Raw genomic sequence first — 16353 nt, 5'->3', positions numbered from 1 at the left:
CACCCCTTGTATATACATTAACAGTGCATAAAAAAATAATCTAAAATTTACCTTGAACCATGCCCAATTCTCACAATTGTTAAGCTTATGTCAAGTAAACAAGTTACAAATACAAAATTTTTATAGTGTCATCACTAAATTGGATGAAACCAACTCTACTCCTATAGTAGTTGGTCACCAAGAGAGTTTTAAATCTCTATTTGGGTGTAGGTAAATTATTTAAACTTTAAATCTCTTGACCTGCATTCTTAAAATCCGAGTTTTTTTGGAGATTTTGTCAACGGGTGCACGGACACCTGTTTGGATTTGTTGTGGTTCAGTTCCCTCCCACTAGGTCTAGAATATATTCTACCATGTTTGAAAAATAAACACTAAATTGGATGAAATTATTAACTAGAGTATTTGCAATTTACCCTGAAGTGAAGTAAAATTGCAAAAGAGAGAAAGAAATGCTAGAAGAGAGAGAGCCAAATGGTAGAAACGCCGGAGAAAGTTCCAAATTCCAATCCACGGATTCACAAGAAACGCTGCTGCCTTCGCTGCAATGTGAAAACAAAAGCCTGCTTACCACTGACGGCAGCATATGTATGTAAAAGGTGTAACCGAAGGCACCATCCCCACACACCCATCCGAAGCTCCCCATCCGTTTCTACTTCCCCACCTCTCTCTTCACGTGCTCATCATCCGGTTATCATGTGACACCCCTTCCCCAGCTCCCTCTCATAACCCCCACCCAACATATTCCAAACCAAACTGCACTCAGTTCCCCAATCATCACTCAGCAAAAGCCCCCACCCCACCCTTATACTGTTCCCTCTTGGACACACAACACACACAAAAACCACATACACAAAAAGGGGACAATCATGGTACCGGTTAGCTGACTCTTCTTCCTTTTCATTGACCTGCAAAGAAACAATCCCTCATGCTTTAACTGAAAAGAAAAGGAAAAAAAAAATCCCCATTTCAGTTCTTTGAAAACCCAGGTGGGACTTGGGAGGGTGAGTTACAAGTGAGAACGGAAACAAGGGATTCAGCTGAGTGTGAAGAAGTGTGTGTGTTTTTCTTTCTTGAGGTGTGTGTTTGGTCTATGTGAGCATTGAAAAAATGGGCTGTTTTCAGTCCAAAACTGCCAATGTTCAGTCCCCTGACCAAGAACCCTCTCAGCCCGACTCCAAACCAGATCTTGGTATCACATTTTTACTCAATTTTTTTTCCTTTTGTTTTCTTCAGTCTTATTCCTGTTATTTAATATCTACTTTTCTGGAGTTTCATGAACCTGTAGCCAAGATTCATTTTTCTCTATCTATCTCCCTCCCTCTATCTCTTTTTTGGTGGGCTTTTTTTGGGGTTTGATGTATGAGCTACTTGCATGTTGAATTTTGGTTAAAATTTAAACTTTGATAAGGGTGTTATAGCATCTATTCGGTCAATTGTCATTTTCTTAATTATCTTTTTTTTTTTTTAATTTTGTGGTAAGTTGTTTGCTTCGGTTTTATGTACATGTATGATGTGTTCATTTTTTCTTTTTTTAATTTCTATTTTCGGGTCTTTCATAAATGCTTGCAATTATTTAGGAGTTTTTTTTCCATTATTTTTGGATGATTGACTGATATTTGACGTAAAAACTGCCCTATTTTTGTTTATCTCACATGTACGAGAGTTATGTAATTTAATTTCTTTTTTTAGTAGTTTTGCTTATTGATTACTACTAACATGTTCCTAAAAGAAATACTTGTTAAATTTGGGTATTGGTGTCTTTGTTTGCTTGATACATTGATATACTTAGAAATGGAAATGTTATCATTTGTGTCGACCAACCTAATTTTTTTTTTTTGGCCGTGTCATTGTATATTTAATGACGGTGAAGTTAATGGGGACCAAATAGACCAAGATCAAGTACCTGTTTTTAAGGAATTTGGTCTTGCTGAACTCCGAGCTGCTACAAATGGGTTCAGCAGTGAATTGATAGTCTCTGAAAGTGGAGAGAAAGCTCCCAATGTTGTTTACAGAGGAAAGCTTCGGAATAACCGGCTTGTTGCCATTAAGCGTTTCTCAAGACAGTCCTGGCCTGACCCCCAACAATTTGTGGTAAATATTATTGTTCAGTTTGACAGCTAGATTCATTAGCTTGTAAAATTATCTGATGATGTTCGTGTATGTCACACTGAAAGAGAAATGCAACAACTATTCTAGTTTGATGACCAATTCGCATTGTATAGCTTTAAGAAATAGCATTTCTTTGAGACACATCTTGTTTACTGCATCTCACTTTGGGGAGCTGACACCATCTTATTTTTGGGGTTCCTGTTATAGTAAGATTGTTTGGCCAACAATAATGTTTATCTACTATAATCATAAAATGGTTGTGAATGTGTCTGCATGTGTACTGCTAACGTAGATTTCTCTCTAAAATAGTTCAAAAGTTTGTGTTGTTATATCTTGGTTTATGATATTTTCTTCACACAATACAAGTTTGTCTTATTTTGTCATTCATGGTGCTGGATTTTTACCCCTTGTCATCTAATGGCCCATAGTTGTTACAGTTGGAAGTATTCGTTATCTAACAGCTAATGTGACCCTCCGGCTTTTGTTTTTTTAGTTCTTGAAGATGTCTGAAGTTATCAGTAGTGTCTATTGCTATGCTTGGGATAATTCTGGGTTATGGTTTCATGTGTCTTATCAACTAGTTGGCAGCCAATCATTATATTCGTACTTGATGTTCTATTGGTATCAATTTTCTGACCTACCCTCCCTATGTGTAAAATTTTCCTAGCCTTTTCCTACCATACATTGTGGTCTTTATACTGCTTTTGCTGTGCTCCTCATGCAGGCAGAAGCTGCTGGTGTTGGCAAGCTTCGGCACAAGAAATTGGTGAATCTTATAGGATGTTGTGCTGAGGGAGATGAGCGATTGTTGGTCGCAGAATATATGCCTAATGATACACTGTCAAAGCATCTATTTCACTGTAAGGTTTATCGAATTTTGCCTCGTGATCCTACTTTAGTAGATTTCTTCTTGAAACTATTCAGTATATCTGAATCTTTTTACCACCATTGCCAGAATGGAAGTAATGATGGGTGATTGTAAAAAACTGTGGTCAATGCCTCACACACAGAAAAATGTTAAATCATGCATTAGTAGTCATTTATAGGAAAAGAAATCACAACCTTTTTTTTGGCTTATCTTTTATCGTGGGCATCAATATCATTTGTCAACTGAATATTGGAATGGGTGTGTAAACTTCACATTCTACTGTGTCTTTTGTTGGACTTTCATGATCTGCATAGCTACCCTTTCTTTCATCGAGAATGTTCTTTCCTGAGCTGCTTATCTTCTTTAAGTTGGCACGTGAACAGCTTATGTAAATATATTCCTTTATATGTGTTGTTCCCCTTGAAGAGTTGTCGTCCAGTATTTTGCTTACCCTCTTTGTTCTCCTTAGGCAGCTGATTAACTAATCAAACTGAGCACAAGGATAGCACTATAAATTGTTCTTATGGCTCTGTAATCCCATCTACAAATCTTCCTTTGCTCAGGCCAGCCTCTCTGTATAAGGAACAAGCAACTCTCTTGCTAGATCTGCATCCTTCAACTAATATGCTGTTGCGAATGTTATACCTGAATTTGCATGGCTATTGGTGCTCTTTTTTCTTTTTTTTTTTCCCACATGATTTTGATTATGATAGTATTTTTTGCCTAATTTATTTGGCAGCCTCTGGTTATTCACCCATAAGTTCATGTGTTTTTTGCAGGGGACAAACAGCCTCTGCCATGGGAAATGCGTGTTAGAGTTGCTTACCATATTGCCCAGGCTCTTGACCATTGCATTGCAGAAAACAGAAAAATTTATCATGATTTGAATGCGTACAGGGTTCTTTTTGATGAGGTAGCTAATTGCCTGACCAGCTTGGAAGGATTTTAGGTTTACCTTGGAAAGCAATTTGCTAGATGTTGGTCTATGTACCATATAGATGAGAAGAGTTATATGCAAAGCTGCAACTCTTCTATATTAATTAAAAATATTCTATCCTCAACATGTTCAAATTTGGTGCTGAAGAATTTTCTATTAGACTTACTATGGTGATTGAAATAAGGAAACCGAAATGAGTGAGTATGTTTTAAGTCCTTTAAGTTCCATGATGCTTTTGGATAACGAGTGTTTCTTGGATGTTGTAAATGAATCTAGTGGTTTCTATTTGCGTAAATGAGATCTGCATTATGATACATCCAACTATTTCTTCCCCCTTCCCACTATCCTCTGAAAAGACATGACATTAGCACCAAGAAAAAGGAAACGAACAAGTTAGCCCGTTTCAATAATAACAGTGTTCCAGTTTTGGTACTTGAATTGTTTCATATAAAGTTTTGTATGGAACGCTAATAAGTTTTCTGGAGAAAATGGATGATAGCTCTGTATACATGGTGCATTAAGAAGTGTCCATCAATCTATTTGAAATGAAATAAGATGGATGGTAGACTTTTTATGCCCCTATGCTTTCAAATTACATTCAAACTGGAGTATTGAAAATTAAATAAGTGCAATTCCATTTATGTTTCTTGTCACGTTTTAGGAATCTGTAGTAGAATAGTGTACCTTATTGAATTAACTAGGGAATCTATTCCCCAGAGAAAAACTAGTGGTCTTGATATCACAGTAACAAGAATGAATATTGCTTCAATTTTGACTTCATCCACATTTCTATTCTAGGATACATACTATAATCTGTTTCAACAAGTGAACATGGTAGTGTCAGTTGATTGTTTTGGGTGAGCATCCCTTACATGTGATGATTCTTTTCTTGATCAGGATGGCGATCCTCGGATATCTAGTTTTGGTCTTATGAAGAACAGCAGAGATGGGAAGAGTTATAGTACCAACCTGGCTTACACTCCACCTGAGTTTTTGCGCACTGGTATAGTTTTAACCACTTGTATGGGCCTCCTGCAGTTCCTTTTGTGATGTATACAAATTAGTTCTGCTTTGCTTTTGCCCTTTTCTTTTGGGTTTGTCTTGACGATCTTGTCCCTTTTTTTTTGGTGGTTGATGTACTTGTTCAAATTAGAGCATGGATTTTATCCATGTCTTGTCACTTTGAGATAAATGTAGGTTTGGATTTGCGATACTTTGATCTTCTACCTAGCTTCTATGTGATCTGGACCTGGATCTTTTACCATGCAGCATAACTTCACCTGTTTAACTGGTTGTGAAGCACCACAATTAGTATTCTGCCATGTGTTTTTTCAGATTGTTATGTGTATGTGAATTCTCTCGTCGTGTTGCAACTATTATTGCCATCAATATTTATTTTCTTACTCATCCAAAAAATAAGTGTATTTAACTACCATAAGGGAGTGTGGTTTGGTTGTGTAGTGCTGACTCTTTGTTCTAATGATCTTCAATGATGTTTGGGAACAATGAAAAGTACTGTTCTGGAAGTTATTCTTTCAAAAGTGTGTTTAAAAATTTTTGAATGAATCTCGTATGGGTAGAATTTAACTAGATCAGCACTTTTATATAAGCCACCACACGGTTTTAATCCTTTAGAGTATATCCTTGATAGGACAAGGGATTTATTCAGACATGAATTCAGATTTGAAATAGGTATGATTAGTAGTCAGATTAGTTTCTTGTAATTCAGTGAGCTTTCATCTCAAGAATTGAGGAATAAATATTCTGATACTCTTCTTGTGTACCTTTCAGCACTGTTGTTACGCTTTGAGTTTGTCCCATTTCTGACAAGTGTTCTCAGCAATATATGTATTTTGTTTGTTTTCCTTTTCGTTTTGTTTTTTTTTTATGCTTCACTGATTTCTTTACCAAATTATCTTTCCAATACAATTGACTATTTGTTTGTGGCTCTAAGCGAATCAGCATATCTTATTTCCTCATCTAGAGTTGTCCACTCGTGTTAGGATGGAGTAATGCCTCATAATATCCATAAAGACAAAAATATGCTGTCTTTGACAGAGGATCTTATTTTGATATCCTGTCCAACTGTTGTTTAACTATTACTCTTGCCTAGCCTTTTATGTAGCTTACTTTACTTCCTTTAATTTTCCCAGGTAGGGTAATTCCGGAGAGTGTAATATACAGTTATGGAACCGTTCTGCTAGACCTTTTAAGTGGAAAACACATACCTCCTAGCCATGTACGTAAATCCTCATTCCATGTTCTATCTTCTCCTCTTTTACTCTTGGCTTGTAGAAGAATCATTTGTGAGCCTATCATGCTTTGGTTTCATGTTATATTGTTAAAAAGTTACTGTAATCTGTAGTTGTTGCCATAGAGATACATCAAATTTGGTCCTTAATTCTTTTGATGAATAATTTATATTAAATGTACAAGTTGTAACTTCTTTTTTCTCTAAAATTAGCTTCCTTAAATGAGAATGCTTGCAAATGTTTTTTCTATCTTGTCATTGGGCTTGCCATCCAATGTAATAGCTTGCTGTTTTCTTTAGCGTTTCATGAAAATTTGGCTTTGTGCAAGAGATTCATACTTTTATCATCTTTTTCTGATGTTTGTATTATTCTGTTGGATATCCAGCATATCATAGTTGTTCTGAAGTATGGATTTATATGGACATAAGCTTTAAGATATTGAGAAGGCCGTCATTCATGCTTTTGCATAGACTTTCTGGTATACCTTAATTAAAGTAACTTATCCATGCTTTTGCATAGACTTTCTGGTACAGCTTAACTAAAGCAACTTATTCATGCTTTTGCATAGACTTTCTGGTATAGCTTAATTAAAGTAACTTCAACATCTGATAGTCCAGCAGTTATTCATCTTTTTTCTTCCTTCTGGTTTTTGCTTCTCCTTTTTGTTGTAGGATTGGCATTACAAATGACAAATGAACTAATTGTGTAAGATTCACATACTTGTGAGTTAAGAATGATAATGTAGGTGAACTGGAGCACAAAAGCGAAACCTGAAGTGATGAAGTAAGAATTACAGATTTGTTTGCTAGTGTACACTATTCAGGGTCCTCAATATGTTTCCCTTGCTATAGAGTTCAGGTGCACGTTGAGCACCCAGGAGGGGTAAATAGTGGAAGGAAAGAAAGGTAGCTCTGATGAGTATGGGATCCAAGTTTTAGCTTTTCAGAAGCATCAGTATTGTTGCATCCATATTTCAATCTGATTTCTGTTAGATTTTTGATTCCTAACTTGTATCCTTTTTGCTTAACTGGCCTTTTCCACATCATTTCTCCAGGCTTTGGATTTGATAAGAGGTAAGAATGTGTTGTTACTCATGGATTCATCGTTGGAAGGACAATATGCCAATGAAGATGCTACTGCATTGGTGGAACTGGCATCAAAGTGTCTCCAGTACGAGGCTAGAGATAGACCTGACATAAAGTTTCTTCTTTCAGCAGTGGCGCCCCTTCAAAAACAGGAGGTAGGCCTATCGAGCATTAATTTAGTTGCTAAATACTAGATTTTCTCATATAATTAATATCTTAATCTAAGATTTAAGCATTTAAATAGATTTTCTCTCCTTTGCTTTTGGCATTCGTAGGTTGCCTCACATGTTTTGATGGGCCTGACAAAGACTCCAGTGGTACTGCCTACCATGCTTTCTCCTCTTGGAAAGGCTTGTACAAGGATGGACCTTACTGCTGTGCATGATATCTTGCTTAAAACAGGTTACAAAGATGAAGAGGGTGCAGAAAATGAGGTGAGTTGCAGTCAGAAAATCTTGATTCAGGATACTCAAAACCTAACTTCATTTACTGGACTTCTTGAACCAACGGTGAATGCCCGTTGTTTTTATCCTGTTATGATATGTCCAAATGAAATGAAAATTATTGGGCTTAGGTGTTTTCTCTAATTTGGCCTAGCACTCTTACTTTTTATTGGATTTTTATGGCAATACAATCTTTGTAAAGCTTTCATTCCAAGAATGGACACAACAAGTGCAAGACATGTTGAATACGAAGAAATTTGGTGACATAGCATTTAGGGACAAGGACTTCAAGAGTGCGATCGACTATTACTCAAAGGTATGTGAATTATGCAAGACATGTCTGCATTCAGCCAATTGTTAACTTCTCTCCTGGAAGCAGCAAAGTCCTATGTATTATTGTGGACATCAGTATTTGGTGGAATAAAAAACAGAGATAAATTAGAACCAATGAAGTTAATCAATCTCTGCTTGTAGCTTATCACTTTTTAAAATGCTATCAAACTTGTGCCGAACACATTTATGCTAATTTGCAAGCTTGTATTTAATCCACTACACCATGAGTTAATTGGCTTTTTCCTGACTTGCCATATAGATGTTTTCGAGGAATTTTTAATGTTCTTGACTACTGCACTGTCCTCAAAATGATAAGAGTGACTACGATGTATGTTGATCTAATGGTATGATTTGATTTATCAGATACCTAGCTTTTGGGAAGTCAGTGCCATTCATCTTACTGTATGGGTGTAGGAAGAGGATTATCATGCAGGTTGAAATAGAAAGAATAGAAAGAAGGCTTCTTTATTCAATTGACTTAGCGATTACCTACTTTAAAAACCGGAGGTCTAGCTGAATTAATGTCAGCGTAGTGAGTAAATTTCGTCTATCCCTTTTGCCTTGCATAATGTTTAAATCAAATAAAACGCCTGGACATGTATTGACACGACAGGTCTCAAACTGTGCACTGCTGGGGAATGGTAACTAGGATAGGTTGCATAGACTGCTAAGTTGACCTCTAGATTTACTCCATGAAACATAGGGACGTGTTGCACTTTGCTTCTATTTGCCCTTACTTGTTTGCCTCCACCTTTAAAGCGAAACAATATAGTGCAGCAACTTATTTGACATGATCGTTGCTTCTCTAAATTAGTGGGCAAACATGGGACTCATTGTTAGTGTGACTATGAGAGTGATGTGAACCAGGATATATGAATCGCATGTGTTCTTGTCTGTACAACTTCAACCTTCATTTTTCAGGAGCGTGTTGGGTTGGCACCTCCCTATTGTTGATGAATAACATTGCCAATTATTTGGAGTTTAATCCTAATTCATTTTTTTTTCACCTTAAATACAGTTGGTGTCTATGATGTCTGTTCCTTCTGGTACTGTCTTTGTGAGGCGAGCTCTATCCTACTTGATGATTGGACAGCCAGAGCTTGCGCTGAGAGATGCTATGCAGGCACAGGTTTGCTTGCCTGAGTGGCCTACTGCCTTCTACATGCAGGCTCTTGCCCTATCTAAACTTGGAATGGAAACTGATGCCCAAGACATGCTGAATGATGGTGCCTCCTTCGAAGCTAAGAAGCAAAACAGTTGGCGCATCTAGATCGTAGCTCGATGATGAGAATCACAATTTCCTATCAATTGATTTAAGTTATAAATTTTAGGGATTGGATCAGGATTTCCTCCGGCTGGATATCCAATTCGGTGAGGATAACTTGAAAAGTTAATTGCCTGTCTGTTGTAGCAACATAGTTCCATATAGAAATGTATAAAACACTCCCTGATTGCGAAAAGCTTAGTGCTAGTTACTGACACCTGCATTTGCATTAGCTCTCTTGCATTGCATAACCATGTGATGCACCAATCTTAATCCATTATAAAATGCATGCTACTACTACTTACTCGGGATCCGGGGCTGCAAGGTGTAACACCATTTGCACACGGTGTAACATCATCTGTATAAGGTGTAACAATAAAACAACAGCGAGTAACACTAGAACAACATTTTTGTGGGTTCCACACGACGTGAAAATCGAGTTACAAGGAGTGATCTGAGCCGTACAAATTATTTTGGCTTAATCATGGTTGTGAACTTCCTGGAACGGTTGTCAGCCCCTCCTCCTACTTACTCAAGAGTTTGGTTGACCTAACCTAGCTAGGTATTTAGCTGCCCCCTTGAGAACTCTTGGTGGTGAAGAAAGCCATTTGATACAATGCTAAATCAGCGAGGAAAGAGTTATGCATAATGTACATTTAAAGTACGTAGGTCTCAAACACGTTCCGTTTGGACTAGCTATTTTTTGGAAATATTTTTGAAAAATTTGACTGTAACAGTATATATGAAAAATTTTTACTATAAAAATTTTTTGAAACATTTGATATATTATATGGATGATATGTTTTTTGAGTTATTATATATTACTGTACCATTGTTTTTGAAAAAATGGCCAATCCAACGGAGCCAAACCCAAGAGTCCTAATTGATTACATTCACTTGTTTATGGCCTATTATGTGCATATTTATTGTTTTGAAACGGAACAAGTGAAGTAAATAGGAAAAAGGGGTGTGTCTGCATATTCTGTTTTAATGCAAATGCAGGAATCATACTATTTTGTTTGGGGCTATCTTGAAGTTTGCGTTGATGAATTGACTAAGCCTAAACGGCAACAGTAGTAGGGTAGAGTGAAGGACGTTGTAGCAGTAGCTGTGAAGGGATGCGGGAAACAGTACCTGAGAGGTGCTTTTAACATCCAAAACTTTTACTTATGAGTTGTCTCATAGTTATTACATTTCTGGCTCAGTTGCTTTCCAAAAAGATCACAATGAAACTATAAGGAAATATATTCCAAAAAGGTCACCAGTAGATGCCTTAGGTTTCAAAAAGCTGGGGCAAAACGGTAGGTGGAGAGTCAAAAAGGTTGGCCAAAATGTTAGGTCGATTGTAAAAGGTACAGGCACGGCCGAACATGCATCTGAATCCTATTTTTGAAAAGAACATGTTTCTGAATCTAATGCTTAGATTACTGATGCAGGTGATAGAAGAACAGATAATTTGTCACTTCATGCATGCTAGTAGGAAAAAACTTTACAAATGGGACAGCCCACCAGCCTTGCATACATGTGGTAAATAAAGGGAATCACGTTAAACACCTTTGAACCAGAGCATACTTCCCAAAAAGCTTTCTCTTAGGCACTTGGAAAGGATGAAATAAATATTTGTGTGTGTAAATATCCTAAACATATTTTAGGTTTATGATCGCCGCCTACTCATAAATAGTTTCCCAAAATATAGTAAGAATGGTAGCCTTCTTAGTTACTTACGGTTACCTGATTAATATCCCTATTACCGCGTCAGTCGAGTTTCGAGCTCGAGTATTTGCATTTATTCAGGGAATAACTACAAGCCAGAATTTGTTACCAAGATTATACATCCGGTTCATTTATATCGATGTTAATTGCATGAAAATTTCGCATAACGATGTAAAACTCATAACCTTTGTTACAGATGAATTATTTGATTCAAAGATAGTGTACACTAATTAAAAACATCCAAGCACTTGCTATCCAACAGCCCATTATGCTTCCTTTCTTGATGTTGAATATTCAAACACGAACAAGATTGTAAGTATGTGGATAGTTATTTTTTATTATCGGTCATATTCCATTAATAGAAGTCATGGTCACGAGTCATGAGCTTCATGCTCCATGAATGCTCCATGGACTCTGTCATTCTAGGATCAATCCAGATATATGCAGAGTCATCAAACACATTCAGCCTTACATATCCATAGACTTTGATACTTATTATGACCATTTATCTCCAATCTCACAAGTTTAACGTCAATGATGATAACTTGAAAGATGTGCTAGCACCATATTCATTTATTTAGAATTTGATGAAGTGATAATGAAGTGTTTATCCACCACACAGAGCCAAAAGGGAAGATGGAGACACGTTTGAAAATTGAAAGTCTGCATAGATTCCCAACAATCTAAGTTTGAAAAATCTTCATCTACAAGTTGCTTGAAGATATGGTGGCTGCCAGTTGATAAGCACTCAAGCGTTTTGGTTTTCTACATTAAGATATTTGGACCTGCTTATATTTTTCTCACATGATTATCGTTTTGTTCCTACCTTTATATGGTTGATAAGCAGCAAAAATAGCAGAGCCGTGAATGAATTGAATACGAGGAATTGCTTTTCAATTTTCTTTTCCCCTTGAAAACTTGCAATTCGCTGGACTCCAAGTCCAACCTACCCAACTTTGATTTGATTTTCCTTTCCTTCGATAATGACACATTATTATGTCGACTTTTATTTCTTTCTTCTTATGTCATGCATGAGACACGAGCTCTCTCTGTTTTACTCCCCATACCATGCTATCGACAGCTTTTGTTGATCTTTTATATATCTTAAAAGATCTTTTGTTACAACTTTTCCTATTACACTTTTGTCATATGTGTTCCACGCATTTCCTATTACACTTTTGCCATATGTGTTCCAAGAAATAATAGATAAGAATTCAGATTTTTATATATCAGTTACGGTAAAACACTTGTCACTCGAAAAAGTTATGGAATAGAGCGTGTCACACAGATAAATTATAAAACAGAAGATCTCAAGCCATCCTATGCATCATTCAAGTTGTGTAAATATTGGCAGACTATTAGATTATCTGCTTTTTGTGGAATTTAAATTTTTAGGATAATTGTTAAATTTCTTTATGCAAAAACAAACGAAAGGAAAAGAATATAAAGTCCTCATTGTGGAATTTCTTCTTTTCTGATGTGATATTCAAATTTGGTAACTTCTATCCAACACTACATATGGTTGGCCATTGGAAAGAAGTCCAAATCTTCTTTCGGATTGAGAAGGACGACAAGTGCCGCCAGAATTGTGGCAAGGTCCTGAGTGCAGCTTTTGTGGAGAATGAAGACGAGACAACTTGGTAAGCTCATTTTTACATGGGTCAACATGGAAACAGGAAGGGGGAGCAATGCCTAGTCTAATGTGGCACACGTTAATGGGAATATAGTAGTGATTAGTGAGAAGATAAAGAATTTCAGTTTCTCCATTTAACTCTTGCTACATATCAAGTTATCATTAGATACATTGAAAATTCAACTCACATGATCTGTTTGTACAATATTGAATTTGTTCTATTTTTTTTTCCCACTTGTATACTTTCTTAGAGTTCAAAATTTACTGATTTTAGGGCCAGTTACCATGTAAGCATTTCAACTTTTAAAGGGCCTAATTAATTTCAAGCGCCAATAATCACACAAAAATCTATTGGTATATATAAATGCAAATGGTCATATATGTCACTAGGTACATATAATTCAACAAGAATATAAAGCATGTACACCAAAATTCACTTATCCCACTTATATAGGTACATGTATTCAATTTTTTCATGTGCATGCAGGATTGGACTGGCCGGTCAATATAGGAGTTTTGGAGTTCAACTGCGGGTGATAAGAAAAGAGTAATAATGTTCATTTGGGTATTTTACATTGGTAGATCCACTGTTATGCTTCCAGATTATCATCCATTCACTGAATTGCAATAATTTTGTCTTCACCAAAAAAAAAAAAAAAAAAAAAAAACTGGACCCATTTCCTATTTTGTGTCAACATTGACAAAACCTTGTTATAAATTGGAAAGTACCCTATGATATTGAATTGCATAGACAACCGAAAAGTTAGGCATTTTATCTGTATTTTGCTTCATAAATTGGATGAAACTAAGAGTCTGTGTGGCCAATAATCTTCGAAGAAGTTAGCGAAAGTTGGCCACGGCTCTTTACACGTAGCAATCAATCGTTATATAAATGTCTAAGTGATGAGGGGGATATAAGTAGGTTTTTCCACTTGTAATTATGACGCGTACGAAAAATTACGTGTAGTTTTATCATCCTTAAAGTAACATCTCACATCTCATCATATTGGTTATTGAAGGTCACACATCTCACACAATTGTCATTGAATGTTCTCTCCAATGTCTCATAATTGAAGGAATGTTGATAAGACTTTATATATTGAATTTTGAATGTTTCTTAGGGTGCCTAATGGGCATTCACTGTTATTCCATGACATTTTCTCGAATTGATTAAATTTTTTTTAAAGAAAAATTTGAATTCTCTCTTAGCGAGTGCACGATAGGTACTTTATAAGCATAAACATTATCATTTTGTGGGTTTGATCTGCTCAGGTTACACATATTTATGAAATGAATTGCCGTAATATACTCCCTCCGTCCCACTTTGATAGTCCTGATTCTTTTTTCACACAGTTTAATAAAAAGTAGTTAACTTTGTTGGAACAATCAATTTAGGTAGCTATTTTTCTAAAATACCCTCACATTAATTAAAGTACAACTTTATGGAAACTTGAATTGATGGTAAAAAAAGAATCAACTCTCATTAAATGGGGTAGGTTTATAGAAACAACAACTTACATTGAATAAGGGTATTTTAGGAAAATTAAAATACAACTACATTTTTCAATTGGAAAGTAGACTACAATTTGGGACAGACGATAAAGCTTTTTCAGGCAAGTAAATCTGAAAGTTGACAGAAGCCTAATACTTCTCATCATCTCATGCCATTGAATTTGGCAGCCTCATTGAATTGGCTTCTTTAACCCTTTTCTCCCAACACACATACATGTATATGTGGCTTTATTATAGGGGGTTGAAACATGAAAGTAGTAAAACAGATTGCAAGAAAGCTCATTAAAAGTAGTAAAACTAAATGCTGACGAGGATAAGTTGACAAGAGCATCCATTTCACAATATTATATATATCTAGAGTAGTCTAGTTTATTTCCTTTTGCATCCCATCAATTTGCCAGCCGCATTGGAATTAAGTATTTTTAGGCAAGTTTTTGAGGCCTCAAATATTAATCTTGCATGCCAGAGCCACTTAAAAAAGTTCACAGTTGACAAGAAATCCAAAGAAGTCAAGTCTTGATACGTGAAGAATTAATTTGTTTACCATTCTCAGGGCTATTAGATTATTTAATACACCAAATTTCACGAATTCCATCAATTAGTGTCAGTTACACTAGAATGCTAGCCGTTAATGATTATATCTCTTTGCTATTTTAAAATAATCCTACGTGTTTTACATTCTAAGATAAAGATTTAAGAGTTTCATATTCTTTCAAGCTCTTCGAGTTATTATTTTATAAACACGTTGAGGTCACAAATAATGATCTTGCATGCTAGAACCACTTAAAGAAGTTCACAGTTAACAAGAAATCCAAAGAAGTCAAATCTTGATACGTGAAGAATTAATTTGTTTACCATTCTCATGGCTATTAGATTATTTAATACGAGTCACATTTCAATTTTTGGGAGTTTTTTGAGGAACTCATTCAATTCTTATGTAACCAAACAGCATACGTGTTACTTGGTCACCATTTCCATCAATTCATTACTAGAATGATAGCTATTAATGATCGTATCTCTTCAAAATAAGACTTTTTGCTAGTCAATGATAGTGTGTACACCGTCAGTATGAAAAAGATTTACTCATTTTGATATTATCACATAAGTTTTTTGAACTAATTTGTACGCATTCAAAACTAATCCACCTCCTCAACCGATGTACGCTATTCTTAGGATATGAGCTACGGCAGCTTAATATCCTCCAACCTTGGATTAACGATACAATAATGGCTGGACGTAGTTTAAGTTCACAAGACATAAGTATTCACACGTCAAGAAAATGCCATTGATCGAGAGGTTTGTTGGAAAATTAGGTTCTTGTCGAATGTATATCAATGATTAATCATGTCAATGTCATATACCCAATCATTTTGATTTATTGATATTCTAACAGATTATTGTGGACATGCTAATCAAGCCCCACTGATATAATCCATAATCATCAGAGAAAACCTCCCCAAGATGCATGAAAAAACCGCCCCTGGACTGGTTAAGATTCTTGGTGCTTCACCATCTCCTTGTCCACCATTCTCTTCCCCGTTTATGGTTGCCATGTTTGGCCATGAGGGTTTGTTGATTCAACAACTCCAGTCATAGTTCATTTTCGGTGAGCTCAGTGTTTCAGCAGCCTCAAAGACCAGTTTTGCTGGAGTTTCATAATGCGCAATAAAGGGATTGTTGGTGACCCCTATTTTGTCCTGATTTTTGATCTATTACTGCTAGATATAATTCGACAACTTCGGAAAAAGAGTAAACAAAGGCAACTAATTAAGAAATTAATTTAGTACTCCATGTATGACCTGTAATCTACTAATATTTGTCACCTAAAAAACATGAAATCGTCATCCATTGGTAGAATATCTTTTAAATTGCTTAGTGGGTACTCCATCTTCCCCTGAAATATTAGTGGGTATTCCATTAACCATAATTTCTCCCCGTGTTACTTAAAGATAAAGAATTTATGGCCCAGAAAGTTGTGGGATCCACAGCCAAATAACACCCAAATAAAAAAAAAAGAAAAGAAAATCAGCATATATAGAAATATTTTTAGGGAAAATCGTTTATTGGAGGATCTACGTACCACCGGCTCTTAAATCACCATTGGTAGTTCAAGTTAGTGGCGGAGCCACGACCCACGACTAGGAGGTGCAAAGGGAAAATGAATTTTAGTGGAGTTAAAACTTATTGTCAATATGAGTATAATA

General features: G+C 35.9%; 1 protein-coding gene across 1 annotated transcript; it reads left to right on the top strand.

The window, feature by feature from the left end:
- The first annotated feature begins 962 nt into the window (after positions 1 to 962).
- LOC113732089 (serine/threonine-protein kinase BSK2-like) lies at positions 963 to 9508 on the top strand. The gene is made up of 10 exons (XM_027257701.2): positions 963 to 1189; positions 1871 to 2091; positions 2834 to 2969; positions 3757 to 3890; positions 4812 to 4917; positions 6068 to 6153; positions 7221 to 7406; positions 7527 to 7685; positions 7897 to 8010; positions 9046 to 9508. Exons 1-10 carry the CDS (start codon positions 1108 to 1110, stop codon positions 9295 to 9297), a joined length of 1476 nt encoding a protein of 491 aa, XP_027113502.1. The 5' UTR covers positions 963 to 1107; the 3' UTR covers positions 9298 to 9508.
- Positions 9509 to 16353: the final 6845 nt, after the last annotated feature.

Source organism: Coffea arabica, chromosome 2e (assembly GCF_036785885.1).
Source record: "Coffea arabica cultivar ET-39 chromosome 2e, Coffea Arabica ET-39 HiFi, whole genome shotgun sequence".
Lineage (NCBI taxonomy): Eukaryota > Viridiplantae > Streptophyta > Magnoliopsida > Gentianales > Rubiaceae > Coffea > Coffea arabica.
Note: the sequence above shows the minus strand (reverse complement) of the source record. Positions and strands in the feature narration are given on the sequence as shown.

What these genes read in the sequence shown, in the direction of transcription:
- LOC113732089 (XM_027257701.2), top strand. Translation starts at nt 1,108, where the DNA reads ATGGGCTGTTTTCAGTCCAAAACTGCCAATGTTCAGTCCCCTGACCAA. An exon ending in ACAGGGTTCTTTTTGATGAG is followed by an intron (nt 3,891 to 4,811) that starts GTAGCTAATTGC and finishes TTTCTTGATCAG; the next exon opens with GATGGCGATCCTCGGATATC. An exon ending in AAGAGGGTGCAGAAAATGAG is followed by an intron (nt 7,686 to 7,896) that starts GTGAGTTGCAGT and finishes ATCTTTGTAAAG; the next exon opens with CTTTCATTCCAAGAATGGAC.